At 42.8% G+C, this 24,985-nt stretch overlaps 1 protein-coding gene across 1 annotated transcript; it reads left to right on the forward strand.

Annotated features, from left to right (window-relative positions):
* The first annotated feature begins 1,163 nt into the window (after positions 1-1,163).
* SNAPC3 (small nuclear RNA activating complex polypeptide 3) lies at positions 1,164-24,985 on the forward strand. The gene is made up of 9 exons (XM_064439520.1): positions 1,164-1,523; positions 8,284-8,361; positions 9,605-9,689; positions 12,212-12,316; positions 12,842-12,991; positions 19,594-19,676; positions 20,961-21,125; positions 22,164-22,271; positions 24,041-24,985. The coding sequence occupies exons 1-9, from the start codon at positions 1,303-1,305 to the stop codon at positions 24,186-24,188; spliced, it is 1,143 nt and encodes a 380-aa protein (XP_064295590.1). The 5' UTR covers positions 1,164-1,302; the 3' UTR covers positions 24,189-24,985.

Consider the following 24,985-nt stretch of genomic DNA (forward strand, 5'->3'; position numbering starts at 1 on the left):
GTGTAGCTGAAGAAGGAAAGAGGCACTGTCAACAACTACAGGAAAAATAGGCCGAAGCTTAGCAAAACTTCCATAATGAGCAATAATAACTGTAATTAAGAGGCAGAGGTGAGTGAGAGGTAATAAAGGTATTCAGCACTGAAATGCAGTGCATGTGTAAATATAACTGGGGGAAGTATAATGGTGTTAGACCATGCTGCTATTGCTAAATGAAGCAAAATATGCTCTTATATCATAGGGTTGTGCTGTTACATTCCTTCCCCCCCCACCTTAACAACTTTCCTTTGTGAAAGCAGCAAGCAAATATTGTGACCACCTTCTACTCTTGGCATCCTACCCCTTCCATGCAGCTTGCACAGACCTGATCTCCTTCCATGAACTTTTTCTGGTGTTACCGTCACCCTCTACTCCAACACACCACCTGCTCACACAGCTTTGAGTATTGTTTTTGTGTTTCCAGAAGTAATAGATATTTTGGCTTGAGGCAGAAGGCTGTGGTTCAACTGGTACGTGCAACAGGTGCATCAGGTTACCTCAATGCAGAATAACTTGTCTTTCTTAACAGGCAGTGCTCACGGTGGCTTTGTCAAGCTGTTCCAGCAGGGCATTGCTGGGTGCTCTAACACAAGAGTATTCTGCAGTTGTCCACTGTGGCGTTCTTTGTATATTCCCTAAAAAATTGCCCCTGGAGCAACCAGAGTGCACCATTAATCCCACGTGGCTAGGAAGAAAGGTGGAGGCCAACGGATCTATTTTTTTAAAGCAATGGCATGAGTGGTGAGAGCAAGCTAAGTTGCTACATGCCTCAGGAAACTTGTTCATTGTAGTACTAAGCGCCACAATGCTATAAAAGAGGGGGTCGGCAAGGGGTAAGCATTCACTTTGAGACAATAAAGTGCAATTTATCAACAAGACATGATGAAAGACTTTGTACCTCCGTAAAACCCCGGGTACGGTGCGTTTTTAATGACTTCAGGTTTGTGGGTTTTGGGGTTTTTTGTTTGTTTGTTTGGGGGGTTTTCAGGATTTTTTTTTTCCAGAACGGTTCCAGGCGCTTCCCAAGCGAGGCAGGAGGAGCTCCGCAGCCGCTCTCCCGCCCCGTAACGGCGCGGCAAGGCGTGCCAGCAGTCCCTCCCGCCGCCAGCCGCGGCGCCCGTCCGGGGGCGGCAGCCTAGCCTCGCCTAGTCTTGCCTTGCCTTCCCTCCGCGCCTGAAGAGACCGTGACGTCTTTTTGTGGCGGCCGTTAACGGTCGCCGCAGCGGACTACAGGCCCCAGCGGGCCGGGCGCGGGCCCGAGCGGCCATGGCGGCGGCGGCAGCACCCGACTACGAGGCGGCGGAGCTGTACACCCGCGCCTTCCGCCTCGGCGCCCTAGGCCTCTGCTGGCGGCAACAGCTGGCGCCGCCCGACCTCTCGCTGGCGACGGAGGCGGCGGCGGCGGAGGAGGAGGAGGAGGAGGAGGCCGTAGCGGCGCAGCTGGGTTGCGCGTCGGAGACCGTGGCGGAGCTGCGGGCCGTCTGCAGGTGGTGTTGGTGGCGGGCGGGGGTGGGGGAGGCCGCTCGCCGAGCCTCGGGACTGCTGCCGGGCCCAAGGAAGGGCGGAAGCCACGGGCTTTCTCCAGGCGGCGGTTGGCGGGCCCGGTCCGAGCGGGAAGCCGCCGCCGGCCGCCCTCCGTGCCGGGCAGGGCAGGCCTCCCCGGGCCGATGGGTCCTGTCGTTCAGACGCTGCACTGGTTCCTGCAAGCGGTACCTGGGCAAAACCGCTTCTGAACAGCCTTTTCCGAATGTGTGCCGCGTGGGGGGTTTTATCTCCGGGTGAATACGAGGTGGAGAAGGAAAAGATCGAGTTTATAAAGGGTAATGCCCCACCGGCGGAAACTTACAGCCTTGAATTCACCAACAAACAGTTCAGTACTTAACAAATTGCTCATGTAAATACTTAGACACGGATCTCTCGTTAGGTAAAACGTAAGTTGTCTGAACACGTGCGTCGTTTTCAAAGGCCCCAGTTGCAAAATGAACGGCACACCTTATACGAAGGAAGGGAACCAGGCATCTATGTTAACATCGTTTAGTGAGGTCTGGTGACTGGCAACGTACCCTGACTGTTGAGCTTGTGTGGGTCCTCAGTTTCTGCTGACTGCTTCTGCTGAGGCTGGTGGTGAAGTCGAAGCTGTGCAAGTGCTTCCCTGCATGGGAGATAGTGCTGTTTGGCCAGGCATCCTCCGTGGCACAGGGGCTGAGGAACAAAAAAACGTTTTGCGCTTGTAACTTTGCTCATATTTGTGGACCGGTGAATTTCAAACTAGCATTGAAAGAAAAAGAGAACCCATTTAGGGGCTGAAGCTGCAGGATTTACGATGCTAAAGCTGGAGGGCTTTCAGGTCATGTGAATAGTGAGAATCATCTCTTATCTGTAGAAGAGGCCTGATTTCAGGTAGTAATTCCTGCAGAAAGCATCACAATTGATGGTTTGTCTGTGGCTCATCAGTAAGGAAGATGTGCCAGAGTTCTGTTGCTATCTATATACCTTTAAGCAAGTTCTGTCCTCCAGTTATTGCTTCATCTGAGGTGCAGAAGTACTTAAGAGCTATTTCAAATGCAAAATGGAGGTTGTTCACTTTCATGAACTGAGTAGAATGAACATAGTCTCAGAAGTGATGCAGAAGGCATAATTAGGTAAACGTAGCTAGAATTGCACTATATATTGTCCTTGACAGCTTTTCCTTCAGTGTCCTGCATGCAAGATGCATATAAAAAAATGCAGGTGTTCTGTCATATTTCCTTCAAAATGCTTTCAGAGTTAGACCCCAAATTATGGGGGTAATATGGCAGCAAAAACAACATTAGCAACATTATTTGTGATAAAGTCATTAACTGCACAAAGTTCATGTGATAATTACTGTTGGTTTAAATAATGATGGTACCTCAGAGGAAGGAGAAAGACAGGAATATTTGTTCCTGTAGTAAAAGGCAAGGATCAGAGAATAGGAATAGGAGCCCAGGAGCACCGAGTTCTATGTCTGAGCATGAGTGTTGTGTGTAATGATGAGAACTTAGTAAGATATTCAGAAATCAACACTTCTAGGTGCATTTTTAATCAGGAAGAAGACAACACATACCTCACTCAACACATATCTCACCTTGCCAACAGAGAAGAAATTTGGCAGGCATTCTTGATTTTTCTAATACTAGTTTATCTGAAACAATGCTTTACTTTAGCTGTCATGGTTCTGGTGACATGGGTAGTGTCTTGCCATTGCTAGGCTTAGTAAAAATAGAGGCTGATGTTAGTATTAAAAACCGTTCATGTATGCTGGTGTGGCAGCAACTGTGGGAATTACTCTGTAAGCTTTCCCAGTGCAGATGTAGTCCTTGATTGCTCATATGCCATGGCTTATTCTCTGCAGTGACCCTGTTGCTTAAGCCTGTCTCTTGCTATTTCCACTTGAATTCCAAGCAGATTTTCTATGCTTCGTGTATTTTCCCCTTCATTCATTCTGCCTTTTCTTCTGTTCTGCTTTCTTTAATCTATGACGGCTACATTTCATCTGTTGTCTGCGTTTGCTGGTAGTACAGAGCAGTGTTGTCTGCTGCCAATTGTACTGTGGAAAGTGGTGCTGTATAGTGAAGAGTTTTGGGAAAGAAAAAAAGGACAGTCTATGAGGGGGAGAGAACAGATCATCTGGCAGCTGCTTGTTGGCTTTGCAGGAGAATGAAAATAAACCTGCACATTCTGATGTGACCTTTCCCCTCTGCAGGTTGGAAATCCCAGTCTCTATTCTCCATGTGGTTTTGTTTTTAAATTAAATAGTCCTAGCCTATTGAGATTCTCCTTAATATTCGCCAACCTCAAATTTCTACCTGTGGTCACTTTCACTCGCATGCTCTGAACTGTTTGTATTCCTTCCTTGAGAAGAGATGAAAACACTGAACTACACCAAGATGTGTTCCATGGTGTCTTGTGGTCACATTTATTATTGTCATAAATACAGCTTTCTAGATGCTGAAGTGAACACAGCCTGGATATAAACACAGATTTTTCTGACTGTGAACTACTTGTAAGGGAACTTTTGGCAAGTTAAGGAGGTTTTCTTTGGGTGGAAGAGAGGTGGGAAGATGTGGGTAATCCTCCTATGTCTAATTTTAAAATAGTAATAGGTTAAGAGAGTCTTTCATAGACTCAGCATGAAGTTTTTCAATATCTGTAGTTAAATCTTTTTTAGAATATAGTGACATAGTGTATATTTAAGTATTCTTGACAATTTAGAGTCTTCTGGGAAGGAGAAAGCATATAATGTTTAAAAGCTGTTTAACGCTCTGTGCATCTCAGTGTGTTGTGGTTAATTACCCGCACCCCCCCTTCTATTTTCTTCCTGTAACACATTCCTGCAAATGGAATGCAGGAAAAAAAAATCCGTCTTCACTCACTTGATTTGACTTGGCAAGAATGCTTTGCATACTGCTCGAGTTGTATGCAGGCAGTCGTTACAGAGATTGCTTGGGTTTTCATCAGATTTTAAACGGGTAAAATGGTGTCCTTAGCTAGGAGATTCCATCAGTAGTTCTCTTAAATAACAAAGGTGTCAAGAGGGTAAAGCTTTAAGTTTTGTTTAAATGCCTTAGTGTTCTGTGACCAAAGAGGTTTACCTTGGGATTCATTATTGCTGTTTGAGCAATTGAAGTGTTTAAGTGTTGGAGAAGCTAAGTTACGTTATTGTATTTTGCCTTCTGAGTGATTTCTTTTGTATATGTAGGACAGGCTAAGACTCAAACCGGTGTGGATTTTAGGTAATCAAGGAAGGTGAGGCTTACAGGTACCTTATTCCACTTCAGCCTTACTTCACCTTCTTGTTTTATTAGAAGGGGTAGTTGTAAATATCTCTAGGGCGTGTTATAAAGCTGCATTAAGCTAGTGTTAGCGACTTAACGTATTAGCATTTAGCGTTTTGTAGTATTAGTGTCTCAGAGGTGATGAAAGTACTGCCCTTAAAATACATGCAATATAAGGAGTAATGTAAATACTGTATCTGCTTACTATGAAAATGTCAGGCAAAATACTAAAGCATCTTCCAGTTTCTAAAACTGAGAAGGCTCATTATGCAGCCAGAATATTCTGAGAAAAGTAAAGTCACTGTGATTAAAGGCTTCACTGATAGTCTATTTCTATATCCAAATTTTCACAGGTTTGCCTTTAGCCTTTTTATTTCTTTCCACCTTGAAATGTTCTTCTCAGGCACATAAATTTCATATAATATTTTGCATACTTTTTTCCAGTGAGACCTTCAACTGCTGTTCCTTGTCACTCTCCTGTACTTCACTTCAGTGTCTGTTAAACAGTATGGCTAGTGTTTTACCCTCACCCATAGCTGAGTGCATGGAGTGTATTTGTCTTGCATGCAGGGAATATTCTGTGTGGGGACATGGTGGAATCCCACACTTGTGGCTGTCAGGAGTGAGGTGTACCCGGTGCAAACTTTGTATTGCCTGTACTTTTGTCTGTTAGGTGTATGACACTGACTACTTAGCCTTAATTTCTGGAGGGATTAGCATGTACTTCTCATTTGTAAAGCCTGTTTTCCTCCTGTGTGATGTGGTGTGCCTGCAGTGGAGTTACCGGCGAGAAGCTCCAGCTTGGCCAGTATAAAAGGCCATATGGCAAAGCCTTTCAAGGCTTAGAGCATGTCATACAATGACATATGTAATGAATTATTATACTGATTCAAAATACTGAAAAAGGTGTTCTGCATGCAACATTCCTTTAGAAATTGAGAGTTTCTGACTTTCCAGGAGTGAGAAATGGCTCCTGAAGGTCAGGGATTCAGTAGCAGTTTCTCTTTGTACTAGCTACCTTTCTGTCCTAACAAAGAAAAAGAGGAAGCAGCTTACGTGCCAGCTATTTTACACTGTCTGCTTGGAGCTGCTTTCTGTGGAACATTAGGTTTTTTCCCTGCAGCAGGCAATTAATGGGCATGGTGTGGGTACCAGAGCCAGAGAACTTTGTCCTAGAGCTGTGGGAGCGGAAGGAAACCACAAGTATTGTTGATGAGTTCTGACCTCATATGTATGCATAGAAGGGAAATGAGAAACTCACCTTCAGTGCAGGTGAAACTTCACAATGGTAGGTAATAGACATTTTCAGATCCAGTAGGTAACCTATGTGGTGTTTAAAGACCAAAATACCCAGTCATTTCTTCAAAATGATAGGTCTTGGAGTGGCTTGGGGCTGTTTGGTGAATGGGGCACTAATCCATGTGCAGGAAGACTTAGATAAATAGTCTGCTCAGGCTAGTGGGATGCGGATTCCACAGAAGGGTCGGTTGTGAGTTGCTTTACCTGTCAGGGGCTATATATTACTTCAGTAGGTGGGCTACTCATAACACTTAATCCATGCTGAATGGAGAACAGCCCCATCTAAATGGGGTTTGTTCTTTGTTCTCCAAAGTGCTGTTCTCCTCATTTATGTTGAATTACTATTCCTCAGCTGTGGATCAGTCTGCACTTGATACAGGACTCACTCGGATGTCTCTGCCTCCACTTCCTCAAGTGGTAATCTAAAGATAAGGTCAATTCCATTTCCAGGAGGTTATGACTAATTGCTGCATAGTCTCTTTCAAAATGGTGCTTCTGGAGGACTTGATTTTCTATTTGTGATTAAGTCTGTAAGACAGGAAGGTTAAATCTCTGTGTTCTGCTGGATGGTAAGAAACTAACTAAACAATAGTAAATTCAAATTATCTTCAGCACAGAGTGACTTTATTGGGTCATTAGAACTAGGCCATCTACTCACAACCAAAATTTTGTCACTTGACTTCCTTATTGTAAGCTGATACCAGTTGATTCCAGACTTCTGTTTCTCACTGTATATTCCTCTTCAGTTCCACTCTAAAGGCTTATTCATTACTGTAGTGATAGTATTACCAAGCTTAGTATTGTTGACATGGGGAACATTGTAAGATTATGGGGAACACCATAATGAAAAAGCATATAATCAAATCATAAATTATATCAAGAATAAATGGTACACTCCAAAAATTTTTCCTGGACTTCATAAATGATTTGTTTGTCCCACAAAGAGATGGGTTTGCACAAGAGTTCGCTGGGATTGAAACTGTGCATGGACTTAGGCAGTGGTATAAGCCCTGCTTTTATATAGTCTGCAAACACTAGAGAGACAAAAGAGATAAGTCTGATTTGAAGTGGGTGATACTTCTCTCTTTTAAATAATATTTTCTCAGACTATTTTTAAGTTGGATAAAATTCTTTTCTGATTAATACAAAATCATTACTGTCTTTGAGTCAACATTATTCTGTATGTTTCTAAAAAGGTAATTGATATCTTACGGGATCTAATCTGATGCCTTCACATGGATCATTTGGTCTGCTTATAGAATGGCCTGGGTGAACCTTATGTTATAAAACTGGCAAAGGACTATGTATGATATCCGACAGGATTAATTTTTTGTGGCATGTTTCTGAGAAATTCCATCCTCCGTTTATGTTATGAAAACCTAACATTTGTGTGATCAATTTAAATCATTGCTGCAGCTAAAAGCAGTTCCACTTTTTCTTCCCACATACTGCAGTGATTTGCACTGCAGCAGAAACCTATGGTTGGACATACTTTCGGTACTTTTCCTGTGCAAACACAGGAAGAGTGAGGGAGAAAAGGGTCTGAGGATGGAAAGAAGGATACGAGGAAGAGTGGACCTGTCAGTTCTGGCAGAAGTGTTGTCTTATTCCCACTGGAAGAAATGTGGCATAAATTAATGTCTTAATACAGCAATGGCAGTTCATGGCAATATGGTGCCTTGCCCATGTTTGTACCTGAGGGGTGTTAGCTTTACCAACAGGCTGAGGTTGATGATTCCTTTTGGTTGAATCTATTTTGCCTTGTATCATCAGAAAATCAGAGTAGGTGGATGAGATTTGAAAAAGTCAAGTGGCATTGGCATTTTTAGTTTATAAAAAGAATTGGACACATATTTTGAACAGGCCTTGTTAAACCTCTCTAGGCAGCTGCACTCCATTAGGCAGAATGCAGAATAAATGGTAAAATTTACCCAATCTCTGTGAAAGCCAGACATAAACTCCAGGGCTCTTTGTCTTCTGGTTCTTTATCTTAATAACCATACTGCCCTTTTGCCCTGATTGAAGCTATACATACTGTGCCTTGCTTATTCACATTTTTCTGTCTTTGTTCCTTTTAAGAAGAGCTTAACTGACTTTAGTTATGAAGTAACTTTGAAAAAATGTGTAATAGGTATTTTCTTTATTGTCCTAGCATTGATATGTTAATGTCTTCTGATAAAGAAAAGGACCCAGATGTTATTCCTGAAGATAGCAGTCTGCTGACCCTTCGGTATGTTGGCATGGTACACTCGTAGTACCTGATGTGGGGTGGGGTGGAAAACAAGCACAAAATCATGGCTGGCTGCTTGTTCCCTTTCCAGGCCATGGTGTACTTCCTGAAGCAGTGTCCAGAAATAGCCTAAGGGCAGAAATACCAGCTTCTGGTAGCATAGTTGGTATGAGCCTTCTGCTTGAACGTTACTTTAGGAATTTTTTATTAAGATACACAGAATATGCAGTCTTTCTTATTGGAAGAACTTGGGTTTTCTGGGCCTAGGAACTTCTGAATTAGCGCCTAAATTTGGAGCATGCAAGGAACTTCTCACAATCATGTGCAGGAGGTTTCTCCAAAGCCTTGTGAAATAAATCTGTAGCTCTTACCTCTAGTAACCCACAGTCACATTGTAACAGCCACAGTGCAAGTACTGAGGCTGTAGCCAGGTAACTCTTTATTTCAACCCACTCTTTATAGAACTAATTCCTACAACTGGTACATTCCAGAGGTTGAGCCATTCATGTTAAGTTTCTATTAGTTAGTGAACTTTGAACTCATAGTTGGCCAGTTGAGGCATTTGCTGGACTTGAATTTCAGTTTGCATAGTACCAATGTAAATAAATGTGTTAGGGTGGTGATGAGTGTTAAGTTTGATTGTTACTGAAAACCTTCAGGGAGGTCTGGAGGATAAATGGACTGGTCCTAGAAGTTAAAAAGGATTTGTTGTTCATACAGTGGTTAAATACATGTATTTTAGTAGATAGTTTGTGTATGATACTTTCTTCTACAAATGCTACTGAAGTTTTTTTTAGAAAAGCATCTGTGTCATGGGGTTGAGAATATTTGTGGGTTTTTTCTTGTTTTTTGCTTGAACATGAATCCCTCTAAAGTGGGAGGGATAGTTGAAACAGCTTCCTCAAGGGTATTGAAGTATTCTTTGTTAGGAGAGCCTCAGCAGATAATATTCTATTGCTTTTTCTCATATGTGTAAAACTGCCACAAACAACCTTGTAATTTGCACATCAGGGGAAAGACAAAGTCAAGTTGAAATCCACAAGCTGGCCTGTGTACTACCAGGTTTTATGGGAGTCAGGAGACAAGAGTATTCTAAGTTAGTGTGTCATACTAAGACAGCCACAAATCTCTTTGAAAGCTCTTTGAAAGCTGCACTGTAGTAGCTTGTGCCATTTAAAAATATACCTAGAGATTCTGCATGGAAATTGTTGAAAGAAATTTTGTCCTGTGTTCTTCCCCTCAGAATTAGAAAGAAGGCATCAGAGAGGAGAGAAGAAACAATTATTGTGGATCGGGCTTGCAGACAAGAAACTCTTGCTTATGAGATGGTACGTTCCCTGTCATCTTGTAGGATCTCAAGACAGTTCCGTATAGCCAAAATAAAACTTCTGATTGTTTGGGTTTTTTCTGATTGCTGTGAATCTGTGTACACTGCAAATGTTTGCAGGTAATGGTGTTTGCAGGTGATGATTAAGATTAAAGACATTTTTTAGAAAGACAGGACAGGAACTCTGTTCTTACAGTCTGTCTATTAGTACTGACTGTAGTAAGGAAGAGCTGCAGCTCCTTACCACTGTATGACTGCTTTTATTTGTTGCTACTAAGGCATTGTGTAGGGCATCTCTTGTATTGAGCATCATGAGAACTTATTGTAGAGCTAGACAAAATGCATAATGTTTTTGCTTCTGGAGTCCTATGTTGGAGTCTAAGCTTTAATGTGTAAATGATTGTGAGCTAGTTTCTGTATGGCTGAAGGAGGAAGACAGTAGGAACATGGTGGCAGTAAGTTCCTAATTGTGAGCTTTGTAACCCAAATTTTTCAGCCATTCTGAGCTGTAGGAACCAGGGGTGTAGTGATCAGCCCCTCAAAAGCCATCTTGGAATTCCTTTAACTATTCTTGGTACGTCTCTTTCTAAGATTTCTTCATAACTATTAAAGTTGGTTAAAGGAAAGGAAAACATAAGTTTTTAAATTTTGCGGTGCCAGAGTCTGTGGCTTGAATAAGCAAGCCAGGAACTACTGTAAAAATTAGGGATGGAGGTGTTATCCAAAAAGTGGATTTGTCACCTGGTGTGCAGTGAGCCAATAATCACACACTCGGGAGGGACACTGCAAATTTATTTCAGGGTTGCGCAAGCCTGAGTGCTTGGTGGTTTTTCACAAATCAAGCACTCCAAAGCCACCTACCTTATCATAGTTATACAATATGTCCATACATATTCTACCTATCTAGTACATATTCATTCTAATCTACATAAGTTATGTAATTGGCACTGAGTCATTCTTCTTGGCTCCACTTAGTTTCTTCCACACATGCATTCCTTTCTTCAGGGGTCTTTGGTGATCTTGATGGATGTGGCATCCTAAGACCTGTTACACAGAAACAACTTAAAACTATTTCTCATAGCAACTCTCTCATTTTAATTCTAAACCAAAATGCTTGTCACTAATTAATGAGTGAGCTGATGGCCAAGACATCTCGGCGCTAGTCTTAGATTAACTATTAGCAATGCTTAATCAAAAAGGAGAGAGTCTGCATTCACGCTAATTTAATCATATACAGTATTCCTTAGATTCATGCTAACTGAACATATACAACGCTCCTTTAGATTCACACTAACACTCCTTGTATCCAAGGGTGGGGGTTGTCTGCTATCAGAGGTGTAGTGAGGAAGAAGCCTCACTTGTTACTATTAAACATTTTTTTCCCCTTGAGGTTTCCTGGTCTGTCATGAGTGATCTTGTTTCAACTGTTCAGAGGTCCAGGTACAAAACGTAAACATCATGCATCAGCTGAGATGCAGCAACTGTGTTGGGCTCAGCCTAGGACGTTCCTGAGAAAATATTTGTTATAGAAATCATCATAAAGGGTTTCAGTGAGTGCTGCCTTATTTCTGTTTCTGAAGAATGAGCGCGTGGACAGTAACTGCATCCTTTAAGCAAGCTGTGGTAACTGGTTTGTGTGTCAGAGCTGGTTGTGACCATGGTGTACTGGAACAGGATGACAGCAATAAGAAATGTGAGTTTGGAGTGTGTTGCATGAAGAAGGGAGATGCAAGGGATAGAGCACAAGTATCTCTGAACTGAAGTCTCACAGCAGTACACACTCCTATTGTTAAATCTTAAGAACACTGTGCTGGTAGGAAGTGTTTGTGCAGTCAGTATTTTCTCTTGATTTATTTAAAAAGGAGGAAACTGCCACAGAAAAGTGCCCCACCTCATTCTCACAGCTGGGCTATGTCTTAAACACAAAGTAGGATGGAAATGTGGAAATGCTTTATCTTCTTTTCTAAAACATAGTGTGGCAAGGGCATTGCTGGATTTTTGTCTTGGATTTTGGAGAAATTGAGACCTCCAGCTATGTCAAGCTTCCCTCATAGGAGGCAGCATTGCACTAATTTTTATTTTCATATACTTGTGGCTAGTTTCTAGGTCAGCCTTTAAGTTGAGGGTTGCAATCCCCCTTTATGTCCAAAGAGCATTTCAAAGCATTAAGTGATGGAGGTTGGTAGCAGCTGGGTTCCATGAGGACAGAGTAGCAGCAGGCTTTAATTACTTTACACAGGGCCTCTCAGTAGCCAAGGAGTAGCCACCTGTCTCCTAATTGCTGGAAACACCTCAGCTTCTCCAGAGCTGAGGAGTGAAGGAAAATGCTTGAAATCAGTAATTACAGCAGTTTCTCACCTTTCCTTCTTGGAGGGAATAGGCTGTTATCAGTTCAGAAGGCTACACAGTGAAAAATTAGTTACAGTTAGAAATCCATTTCTCAGACTTTTATCCACGGGCTATGATATATAAGTGGTTGCCAGTATAATATATATATATATATATGTATCTTTATTTTTCCAGGAGTCACATGCAATTGGAAAGAGGCCAGACAATCCAACAGATCTCGTTGGGGAGGGAGAGTTACTTTTAACTCTGAACATCTTCTATCCTGTCATATTTCAGAAGGTTGGTACTAAATCCTCTAGGTTGTATTTTGATGTCTCTTCCCTGCTCAGGTAATACCTTGCTTTCCCAAGCAGTTAAAATCAGGTGAGTCCACTGTGGGTGCGGGGTAAACCCTTCAACCATGGTAACTTCTCAAGGCTGTGTCAGAATCTGGCTTTCATTCTGTTAGTGGTTTACAGAAGGAATTTTTTACAATTACTCAGCAGTAAATTGATTTCATAGAAAGCTCAAAGCCTGAAACTAAATATGTGAAGAATGCAATACTCTCTCTGGATTTGGGGTAAGTGTTCTCAGACTTTCTATTTTTCCTGCACTTTCTGGTGGAGAAAGTGAGGTTTGAGGTTCTGGATAAAACTAACAAATGGTAGCCTTAGGAGAGGCTGAGGCAAGATGCTGTTTAACATCTTGTACAGTGAGGTGATGTGCCATATGCTGCCACTAATGACCTCAAGCTGTCAACTGAAGAGCAGTACTGATGCTGACAAGTGATTTTTATTTGAAGCTCATATGCTCTTTTCTTTGTAGCATAAAGATCACAAACCCTATCAGACGGTCCTTGTACTGGGCAGCCAGAAGCTCACTGAGCTGAGAGACTCGATTTCCTGTGTCAGTGACTTCCAGATAGGTGGTGAGTTCAGCAGCCAGCCAGATCAAGCACCAGAGCACATCAGCAAGGTAACATCTACTGGGAGCCCTCTAAATGTGTAGGAGCTTTGAAAACATACAGGAAAGAGGGAGACAGAATTTTGTTTTGTTGTTGTTTTTTTTTCTTCAGCACTAAATTAGGCTGCATTGGTCCTGCTTGTGGGTTGCATTGCAAGTAAACACATCGTGGTGGCATCACCAAGCTGGCCTGTTTTGCGTGTTCTCAAGAAAAACATCATTAGTGTTACTGCTGGGAAGCAGTAACAATGAGTTCTTGCATAGGTGTTTCCCTGTGGACTGACTTTACTTTAAGCTATATTCTAAAACACCAGAGGTAATAGAAAGCTAAATGTAGACCATCCCTCTTTGAACTTACATGCTTCAGTGTTTGGAACTGGCTGATGAGAAGAAGTAGGAATGAAGATTATTCCCCTCTCCCACAATTGCCAAGTGTTCTCTGGGGATGCGCAAAAGGGGTCAATAAAGAAAAAGTACTCTGAAAATAGTGAAATTGCATCGTTTTGATAATGGATTGTATCACATATATATCATATCACAGAATGGTTGAGGTTGGAAGGGACCTCTGGAGTTCGTCTGGTCCAATCCCCCTGCTCAAGCAAGAGCACCTGCAGCCAGTTGCCCAGGACCATTTCCAGCTGGCTTTTGGATATCTCCATGGATGGAGACTGCACAGCTTCCCTGGGCAACCTGTGCCGGTGCTTGGTCACTCTTGTGATGAAAAGTTTCCTGATTTTGGAGGGAACCTCCTGTGCTTCAGTTTGTGCCCACTGCGTCTTGTCCTGTCACAGGACACAACTGAAAACAGCCTGGTTCTGTCTTCTTTACACCCTCCCTTCAGATATTTGTACACGTTTATAAGATCTGCCCTCATAATAGTGAGAAGATGGCACATCCTTATTTATGGAGACCAAAAAGCATCCCAGATACTAGTCTTTTCATTTATGTAATGCAAATGGAAGAGTCTTTCTGCCACTGTCCAGTAAAGCACTAGCTGATTAGTTCGGAGGCTCTCCTCCTGGGCATGCAGAGGAGTCATATAAGGCTGTCATGGCCTCACCAGGGTTGAGGTTAGGCTTCCTCGCACCAATAATTTCTCCAGCATAAGTGCATGCTGCCATGCCTAGCCTCCCAGCAGGAGCTGTTAATGACTGGTGTGCATTAACTCCATTTGTTTGTTTTCCACAAGCATGATCGTGAATTTACAACTTGCATTGAGATTGCATTGAGATTGTGTTGCTCAGAGTGTGGTAAGTCTTCACAATAAGACTTGCATGCTGCTTCAGCGGACAGGTAATCAGCCATCAGTGGGGTAGAATTTTCTGCCCTGCAGTCTAGGAAGGAAGTGGCACCATGACCTGCCACAAGTATGTTAGCATTTCCAAATAGAGAAAATAACTTCTATGAATTTAAGGATCTTAGAGACTGATCTAAATCAGAGTGGTGCTCTGAGAGTCTGCAGGAAAGAGGCTGCTTAAATTAGCTCTTGATGGCAGCTTTCTCTTCTCTTGAAGTGCAGTTTGAGTACACAGGCTGAGTGAAAGGATCAAGTTGCTGCCCTCATTGGTTAAGTAAACAAGTGCAGCTTGTCAGCCAATACAGAGAGACTCTTTGGATTTTATTGGTGTTAATAGGCCTAACTTCTCTTTCATTCCTGCTACTTTTGGATTTTGTAATTTTATTCTTTGCTGCTTCTTCACTGGGCAATGATTAATGGGATGAAATTTAACAAGCAGACATGCCGGATTCTGCACCTAGGATGGAGTAATGCCAGGCACAAGTCTAAACTGGGAGAAGAGTGGCTGGAGATCAGCCGTGCGGAAAGGGAGCTGTGGGTGCTGGTCAGCAGCATGCTCGGTATGAGCCAGCAGTGTGCCCTGGCAGCCAAGAGGACGTACCACATCCTGGGGTGCGTCAAACACAGCGTAACCAGCTGGTCAAAAGAGGTGACTATCCTGCTATATTCAGTGTTGGTGCAGCCTCACCCTGAGTGCTGTGTGCAGTTCCGGGCCCCACAGTTTAAGAAGGATGTGAAGTAACAACTGGATCTTTTATGTGGTTACTGCTACTGTTGTGATTCCCTGGAGAAACACAAAGGGCATCTCTCCTTGCATAATTAAGGATAATGCAAAGTCTGGGAGGAAGGAATGTCTGAGTCATACCTCTGGCCAGCATTTATGAGGGAAGACCTGACTCAAATTCCCAAGAAGTTTATAACAGTGGCTCCCTTGGCCTTCTGTTTACTGTAACAAACAGCTGTTTCCTGAACTTTGGAGCAGCTCTGAAGGACTGGCTAACTCAGAACTGCTGTGACCCACAGAAGCCGGTAAGCAGTTGCCACAGCGTTGCAGTACTTACACTTTGTGGTTGAAGAGCCAGGGAGGGAGACAATAACAGAGCTGAAACAAATTGACTGAATCTAAAACACATTTCTAGCGCTGTGCCTTTGTGCAGGTCATTTCCAGTCATGAGTCCCGTCGCTGCCCCAGTGTCTGCATTTCCTGTCTTTTGACACCTTAGAGTTAATAGCTCAGAGACACCTTTGGGGACAGGTAAGCATTCACTCTGTTAATAAAGACACCTAAGACTGGTCTGGGGATCCAGAGTCCCTGGTTGTCCATGATTTTCCTATTTGATTCTTATTTCGTCTGCATATGCCTCTGTACCAGTCTTTAAACTAATTCCTGTTTACTTCTTGTCTTCCACTCTTTCTCTGCTTTTTCCACTGTAAGCTCTTGCAGGTCACAGGCACCTCCTTACAGACATGTTCATAAGGATTCTGTGACTTCATGAGCAGTGAGCAACTCCCAAGTTACAGAATTGGAGTGAGCTGGTCACTGTGTTAAACATGGAAAGGAAGCAAGCTGCTTGAAGTTACCTTCCCCAGTCATTATCTGTCTGACCTGCCTGCACACGTGTCTGTTGATATAAGTAAACATAACCTCTGAATAAATATAACCTTTTGGGCCCCCCAGGTTAAGAACAGGGAACTACTCAAGGAAGTTCAGGGGGGAGCTGCCAAGATGATCAGGGGACTGGGGCATCTCCCTTATGAGTCAAGGGTGAGAGACTTGGGTTTGTTCAGCCTGGAGAAGAGCAGACTGAGGGGGGGATTTCATCAATACCTGTAAATATCTAAGGGGTGGGTGTCAAGGCAATGGGACTAGGCTCTTTTCAGTAGTGCCCAATGACAGGACAAGGGGCAGTAGGCACAAGCTGGAACACAAGAAGTTCCACCTGAATATGAGGAAAAACTTCCTTACTGTGAGGGTGACAGAGCAGTGGAACAGGCTGCCCAGAGAGGTTGTGGAGAAAATAGAGGATTTAAATAGGCTTTGTGAAGTACCTGAATACCAGTGTATAATTGCAGATAAAGTTTTTTTTTGCTGAAAGGTCATGAAACACTGCTTTTCTTGGATGTGCAATTGCAAATTTGGAAAATCATACGCTGTAACTTACAGTTTAACTGTATGTGTGTACAGTTTGTCTTAGCATCACTTGTATGTGTTGTAGCTGTGTATGGTTGTTTATAGAGCATATGCAGAATGGCTCCCTGAGCAGCAGTCGGTACAGATGTGTTCTACTCTGAATTGTTTTGAGAGGGTTTGGTCTGTGTCCTTCAATCTCTGTTCACTTCCAGTAATTAATTTTGTGGAAGGCAGCTGACCTGTTTTCCCTAGCCCAGGACAGACTTGTGTGTTAAGTGTATTGCTTTTGCAACAATGGTGATTTTTTTTTTTGCTATTATTTTTCTTCAGCAAAATGTAGTAAAAGTACCTGAACAACATGATTCCCTGCTTGCTGTGGGTTTTCAGTCTGAGGCATCTCCCTGCTTCAAGGTCCACTGTAGAGGATGTCTCCTGCTTCTTATAACTGTTTCTAAGACCTGTATATGTGTTGTGATGAGTTTGATAATGTACACTGCTACCTTGCTTCAGTCGTCAGGGGGTTATAGCACAAACCAAACCAACACCCTTTTATGTGCCAGAAAGAATGTGTAAGAGCACGATTTAAATGTAAAATGTTACATGGATAAAAAAGCACAACCTTTCCTGGTCATCTCTGTGCTCAAGTTGCTTGTTTATATAAAGGCTGTTTTGACAGCAACAACAAAAGATGGACATTATGGGAAGCAGATGTATGCCTGAATTACACAATTACTCCTTTCTTAGATGTTAAATGACATTTCTGTTTAAATAAAAAGTTTGTATGTGTTTCCCCTCTTAATTTTGGCTATATATATCTCTTTCTCGTGTGAATCTGTTCTACTTTCTCTTATCATGTAGCTGTTTTTAAGTTGCAACTCCACGCACAATATTTTGTACAGAATCGTAGAATATCTCGAGTAGGAGGGGACCCATAAGGATCACCAAGTCGAACTCCCTGCTCCTCACAGAACTACCTAAAACTAAGCCATATGACTAAAAGTGTTGTCCAGATGCTCCTTGAACTCTGACAGGCTTGGTGCCATGACAGCTTCCCTGGGGAGCCTGTTCCAGTGATTGACCACCCTCTCAGTGAAGAGCCTTTTCCCAGTGTCTAATCCGAACTTCCCCGATGCAGCTTCATTCCGCTTCCTCATGTCCTATCGCTGGTCTCCAGAGAGAGGAGAGCAACACCTCCCAGTCCACTGACCCCCTTGACCAAGCTGTAGACTGCAGTGAGGTCACCCTTCAGTCTTCTTCAAGCTGAACAAACCAAGTGACCTCAACTGCTTCTCCTAAGTCTTGCCCTTGAGGCCTCTCACCATCTTGGTGTCCCTCCTCTGGACACACTCTAATAGTTTGATGTCTTTCTTGTATTGAAGAACCTAAAACAACACATAGTACTTGAAGTGGGGCTGCACCAGTGCAGTGTAGTGTGGGGCAGTCACCTCCCCCAGCTGGCTAGTGATGCCATGCTTGATGCATTCCAGGACACCGTTGGTCCAGTTGTCTGCCAGGGCACACTCTTGGCTCATCTTCAACTTGCCACCAATCCAAAACCCCAGATCTCTTTCTATGGGGCTGGTCTCCAGCCTTTCTTCCCACGGTTTGTAAAAATACAGTGTGTCTTTAATTCTTAGCTTTAGGAGAGAACAGCTCTGTCAAAATTGTTGTGCAAGCTGTCTGGATAGATAAACAGAATGATACTTGATTGTGCTATTTCAACAAGATGTCCTGTTCTTATTTATTTTGTTCTTTTTCAAGGCTGTGCTTGCAGGTGGAGTCTGCTTTTTTTATGGATGGGTATGATTTTACCTAGATAGCTCTGTAGTCCTGCTGCAGAATTTATTACATGTGTAAGGGAGACTCATGGGTTAGTTCAGTTTCTTGAAATTATTTGGTATTTGGTGACTCTTGCTCTGCTGGTATGAGTGCCATAAATGGTTATCTTTGATAGAGAAGACTGGTATAAATGGCCTGTCCGTATGTGACAAACTTTGTAATTAAGGGGGAATTTTGAAGGATGTTAGATTTGCTTCCTAAGCCCCCAGAGGTGAGGTTACTGGACCTTTCAAAATTGCATGCCTGTCTTGTTTATCTAGATGTGACCCAGGACTGCTCCCATGTGGCTGGTGTGTGTGTGTACGGGACAGGACTGCAATAATTCTCTGTCATTCCAGCAGAAAGCATTTTGTGGTGTGACCTGTCCTGATCAGGTGTGCTGGGTCTGGCTGGGATGGAGTTAACTTTCCTCACAGCAGCTGATGTAGTGTGGTGCTTTGCATTTTTGGCTAGGCGGGACTTGATAACACACCAGTGTTTTGAATATTGCTAAGCAGTGCTTGCACAGCCTTAAGGCTGTTCCTCTAGGTCCCCTCAAGGCCAGCGGGCTGGGGGTGGCAAGAGACTGGGAGGGGACATAGCTGGGACAGCTGACCCCAGCTGACCAAAGGGATATCCCATGCCATATGATGTTGTGCTGAGCAGTAGGAGCTGGAGGAAAGGAGGAGAGGGACCATTCATGGTTAAGGAATCTGTCTTCCAAACCAACCACTATGTGTACTGAGGCCCCGCTTCCCAGGAAGCGGTTGGAGATCGCCTGCTGATGGGAAGTAGAGAACAGATCTCTTTTTGCTTTGCTTCTGTGCGCAGCTTTGTTTTTCTCATGAGCCTGCCTTTATTTCAGTGCATGACCTTGCCCATCTTGTTTTCTTTCCCCTGTCCTGTTGAGGGAGGGGACTTAGTAACTGGGTGGGGTGTCTGGCAGCCAGTCAAGGTCAACCCACTACATCTTGCTAATTTTTAAAAATATTGTTAGTCTTTTTCTAAGTCAGTGCTGTGAAGTTACTTAATTCGTGTAATATGTGTAACGATGCTTGTGTTCTTGTTCTGTGTTTTGTAGAAATCCATAACTGCTATGATGGGGATAGTAATAAGAGCACTAAAATAACCTGAAGTGGCTTGAGAATAATATCGGCAGAGCAACTGCATAGTGGGCAATCACATAAACCTTGTTGTCACATCAGCATCTAAAACCAGCACAAAGCTTTTTTAAGAAACCTGTAGAACAAGGTCTCCTAATGTAATTTAGATACCTGGAGTACTTGTTTTTTGACATGTTCTGGTTTAAAGTGTTTAATCTCTCATAATACTAATGCAGACTTCTCTCTCTTTCTTTCTCTCTCTCAGGATCACTACAAATCTGCCTTTTTTTATTTTGAAGGAATTTTTTATAATGATAAAAGATACCCAGAGTGCAGAGATCTGAGCAGGTAAAGTAGTTGTAGATGTTGACTGAGGAAACCTTAAGGGACAGGAAATTTATTCGATTTTGTGTATGATTTGTGGTGTTTTAAGACTGGAATGTTGAGCTAGAAAGGAGTTTTCATACTGTCTTTTCATCCTGAATTGATTTTTACATAGAAGTTTAACTTTACTTGCTCTATTTATTCCTTCCACTCACTTCCCTTCTGGAAAGGGGATGAATGCGTTTTTTTCCCCCTCAAATCCTGTTTTTCTCTCTTGGGATGGGACTGCTATGGAAGGTGCCAGGTAACAGTCTGTACTGGCTTTTTAAGTGCCCTCCCTAGTTGTGATGACCACCAGAAGACTTGGCCTGTGAGATAGAAGATGGGTCAGAAAGACAGCAAACTCAGCTGTGTGGAGGTCAGTTGTTCTGCTCAGTCTTGAAAGTCAACAAGGGGACTGTATGACTTCTGGGAAATTTGATGTTGCCCAGAGCATCAGGTGTCTCTTGTTTGGAACTATAGCTCACACTGGTTGAGCACATGCCATACCCATTTAAACTACTATGAATAGTTTATTTTAAGGCAGTAGGGCCTTGCTGACACATAAATGAGATTTAGGAGATGAAGGTGTTAAAATGGATGATATAGAAGAGCTGTGAGTTTGTACTCTGTTCTTGTTATGCCAGACTTGGTGTGTGACTTCAGAGAAATTATTTTGCTCCTTCTCTTTCTGTCCATGAGCAACAATGATCTTCATGGAGGGTCTTGTGATAATATACTCATTTGTAGAAGTGAAATTCCTTGTATGTAGGAGTGTGCTGAAAAGCCAAGGAGTAATTGCCACAGTGCCCAGTGCCCCTCTAGTGTTAAATTTTGGAAATGTAACCCTGCAGTTGTCAGCTTGTTGGCAAAAACAAACAAAAAACCCTTTTTAATACTTAAAAACAAAGTTATTGACCCAGTGAACAAAGAGGACCTGCCATTGACTTGAATTATTGCATTGCTTGAGAAGTGTTGTGCTGCAAACACCCTGACCTGGATGGGTGCCGTCAGGAGTGTACAATCCAGCCAGAACTCCTCAGGAAGCTCCCTGGTGGGGATTTAAAGGCAGGTGTTCCACAAGACCAGCACACAGTTCTGTGGGGTTGTGGTATTGCTGTGAAATTACTACAAAATATCTTGAGGGGTCATGATATCCGTCTTTTTAACTGTGTCCAAGTTAAGAGTTTTGCATGTCCCCCAAGGCCTTACTTTTCTGTGCATTCACAGTTCATAGCATTGCTATGCTGACGACCTTTCCGTTTTCAGAACAATTACTGAGTGGTCAGAATCTCATGACAGAGGCTATGGAAATCTTCAGTCTGTTAAAATGGAGGAATACACATTTAATGATTTGTCCCTCAAAATTGGCTTTCCATACCTTTTCTGCCACCAAGGGAATTGTGAGCACATCATTATCATCACAGATATAAGGTAAGTTACTGCTCTTTGGGAGTCCTTAGGCAGTTGAAAGCAAGCCGCCTGTGGACAAACTTCAGGCATTAAATGCTGCATATTTGTTAGATTAAGATTATCCTGCTGCCTTCTGCAGGGTTTATTTAAGATTTTATTTGATACACGTGACTGCCTCTGCAAGGAAGAAAATAATCTCCCTTGCAATATTATTTTTTAATAATTTGTCTGCATAAAAACACTGCTTTCTAACTGGCATGGCACATCTGTGGTATGGGAGAAGTAGCACCCACAGTGAAAAGCCCTTTCTATGCAGAGCCAAAGTATGGCAGATTTACATACTGATTCTGGAGCATTAACGGCTCTCACTGAATTCAGCTGGACTTGTTAGTTTAGACTTGGTACTAAAGGGCAGGAACTGAAAAGAGAGCCGAGGAGTGGAAATAGTGGACTGAGGTGGATAGGCAAGGGAGAGAAGAAGGAGGTGAAGTGGCTGTGAGGTGGGAACCACATCAAGAGTAGAGCGTTGCGTACACTCCGCTCAGTGCATAACGGGTAGGGAGAGCACTCCTCTGATTGTCTGTAGTGCGTTACAGATTATTTTCAGTTCCTAGAAGCCTGATGTACCTAGGCATTATTAATAAGTGGTGCCTCCCAAGAGGAATACAACCCAAGGAAGGGTGAAGATGTCACAAGTATATGATCTCAAGAGTATGAGCGTCTAAACATTGGCCGGGTGATGGTTTTGCCTGTTATGCTTTTGCCTGTCTATGTAGGAGATAAAAGCTTTGAAAAGATGGTCTAAAGTAGATGGTCTGAAGAATACTGTGTTACTACACAAACTGAATTTACTCCTGACCATAAAGTCCGCAGATGATGCAACTAGCCATCTATCTCAAGGTCTTCATCTGTGTTAAAAAATGCTAAGCAGAAGTCTAATCATAGTTTACACAGGAATTTAAATCATGCCTTATCTTCAATGTCCACGCATATGTTGAGATAAATTCCAATGTGGCTGAGTCTTTATTGTGTTTTATGTATTCATTTATTTCCCTCAAGGCTCATTCATCATGATGACTGCCTGGACAGGAATCTCTATCCGTTGCTAATCAAGAAACACTGGTTATGTACCAGAAAATGCTTTGTGTGCAAAATGTATACAGCCAGGTATGCTACATTCTCAATCCTTTTAAGCTGTCTCCTTAAATAAGTCTTTTGAGGTGCTGCTACTAACTTAAAAAAAAAAATATCAAAGCTCTGTATGAGTTTGGTAAGGTGTGTGAATAATCTTCATGCAAGTATTCTGAGATCTTACTCTTCAGGCAGCTGTCTGCTCCCTACCCAGGAAAAGGCCTCCTGCAGGTAGCGTTCATTTGGATGGTGATTCAGGATGATGAAAAGAACTGAAGTGATGAAGAGGTTAATTATTTGGCTCGGGTTCTTTTGCATATACAGAGCTTAGCTCTCAATCAGTTACTTCTGAATATCTTACTTTTGGGGAGAAATGCTGCATTTTTCCCCTGTGACAAGATATGATTCAAATTCATTTGCCAAAAGTCATACAGAGCTTTCATTAAAACTAGCATCTATGTAGAAGGACATATGGATCTGTCCAACTTTAATACAGTAAAATCTAGAGATTTTTAAAAGACAGGTAGCTTTCCCCACAGGTAAGCTTCTAACCTCTACCTGAAAACTCTGTGCTGTGCAGCTGTACTTGAAGGAACATTTTGTGAGGCACAGTTTTTCTGCAGTTCAGAGAGCAGAATGTGAATTCAGTGCTTTTTATATACTTTAGTGATGTTTACTTAGACATGAGAAAGCTTTTCTGTAAACACAGCAGGAATTTCTATAAAGGAGTTCTACAGACTAGGCTAGGCTCACTGATTTTATAGGTCTGAATGATTTATTTACAAAAACACCCACTGCCCTTTTTTTTTCCCCCTGGGCAGGTTACACTCTCAGCCTCAGTTTGACACAGCAGCCGTGTCTTTGTTAGCTTGCTTGTTTGGCCTTAGACTTCCCTGGAATCAGGCAAGGAGCCAATTCCCCTCATGATGGGAGCCCAACCGAGTGTCCCTAGCAGAGCCCTAGGATGCCAACCAAGTGACTGTTGTCTGTGAGGCGTTTGGCCATATGGGGAGGTGGAGCCAAAGGGTCAATTTGGGGGAAAGATGGGATGGGGAGAGCATTACCAGAGGTGATGTAAATGCATTAAATTAAAACCAGGATTAAGCACTAAGCTTAAGCGGGGAGATGCTAAACCATGGATAGCAGAGCTGCTTTGGCTGGCTGTCTAGCATGCTCTAATCTGTGCCGATAGCATCTTTAATCACTAGAGGCCTTGAGCTGTTATGGCCTTTGAGCGCTACCATAAATTAATTGCTTGGTGACATGGCAGGCCCTCCTTTTGCTGGCAGCTGTGTTCATGTTAGCTTCAGTGCTTGCTGGAGTGTGCAGCAATCCTCTCCTTGTCTGGTCTGCATCATCCAGGCCCTTCTTTTAGACTTGTAAAAGGATTTGGTTATTATTTAAAGCAGTTTGGGTCAGTCACATGTCTGCTCTGTATCAGTTTCTTACCTTAAGGGAAAATATTTCTCTTTTACGACTTAAATGGCCATAGGGTGGACAGAAGATTCATGTTTGGTGGGGTTTTTTTGGTTATGCACTACCAGCTGCACAGGTTTGAGGAGTTCTTCAGGAATTGCTGCTGTAGCAGTGCAAGGTAGCAACTGGAATTGACACTGAGTGGGTGTGGAGTTTGGCAAAGAGCTGTATGCCTGGGGTGGGAGATACGCAATATAGGTAGTACCTGGTCAATATGATGTTATTACTGATGTTTGTTGCTGCCATCCCCAACTCCGAGTAAAAGTTGAGATGTTTGTCACAAATGTGTTGGACTCGCATGGAAGACACTTGTATTTTGTAACCTGCAGGTGGGTAACCAACAAAGACAGCCTGGCACCAGAGGATCCTTGTTTCTTCTGCGATGTTTGTTTTCGGATGCTCCACTACGACACGGAAGGCAATAAACTGGGGGAGTTTCTTGCGTATCCTTACGTTGATCCTGGGATTTTCAACTGAAACTGACATAGGGCAGAACTACGTAGGCAGTGAACTACATTGGTGAATCTGTTGCTGTGGCTGTTAAAACCACACAACAGCTTGAGTTCTGAGTGTACTGCTGGGTTTTGGGTTAGGATTTTAGTCCTCTCCACTGAGGTGGAAGGTGCCCTTTGCACTTGCAGTCTTTCCGGTGTGCTTTTCTAAGTAAGTATGATTTTAAAAGGTAAGTTAGCATGCAGAAATATGGCCAGACATCTACTTTATTTTAATCAGTTACATTTTTTAATACAGTTTGTCAACAATACAGTCATTTGGAGATGGTGGACACCCAAAATACGGGTGTTTAAAGAGAGAATACCTTGCAAAAGCAGCCATGATTTTGAGTTCTGTGCATCCAAGGCTCTGTTAACGTCAAAGGATGAGAACTTGGTCTTTGGGCATTTTACCTTGAAAACTGTGGCAGTTGTCATCTCTGAAGAAGGGTGGATAGCACTGAATTTGGGGGGAGGAGGATGCTTTCTGAGAGAGAGGCTCAGAGTGCTTGTTAAGTTCTAAGGTCTTTCCTGCAAACAGAATGGTGCTTGCGTCTGTGAACTGCAGCTGTGCTTGCATTCTGACTCTGAGGATTCCGTGAAGAGTAAACTACATTTCACCAATTACTGAATTGTAGCCTGCCATTCAAATGACTGTTAACTGTTTACAGTGTGTGCAGTTTTAACTGTTCCTAAAGTAGTGCTCATTGTGCACTTCTTTTTTCAGTATCATTCTCTTACTGTAAGTATTGTTGGTCTTTATTAAAACATGACCAGTTTGCA

Source organism: Phalacrocorax carbo, chromosome Z (genome assembly GCF_963921805.1).
Source record: "Phalacrocorax carbo chromosome Z, bPhaCar2.1, whole genome shotgun sequence".
Classification (NCBI taxonomy): Eukaryota; Metazoa; Chordata; class Aves; order Suliformes; family Phalacrocoracidae; genus Phalacrocorax; species Phalacrocorax carbo.

Coding starts and splice junctions, on each gene's coding strand:
- SNAPC3 (XM_064439520.1), top strand. CDS start 1,303: ATGGCGGCGGCGGCAGCACCCGACTACGAGGCGGCGGAGCTGTACACC. Junction 9,690..12,211: donor AAACTCTTGCTTATGAGATG/GTACGTTCCCTG, acceptor TTATTTTTCCAG/GAGTCACATGCAATTGGAAA. Junction 19,677..20,960: donor GAGTGCAGAGATCTGAGCAG/GTAAAGTAGTTG, acceptor TTCCGTTTTCAG/AACAATTACTGAGTGGTCAG.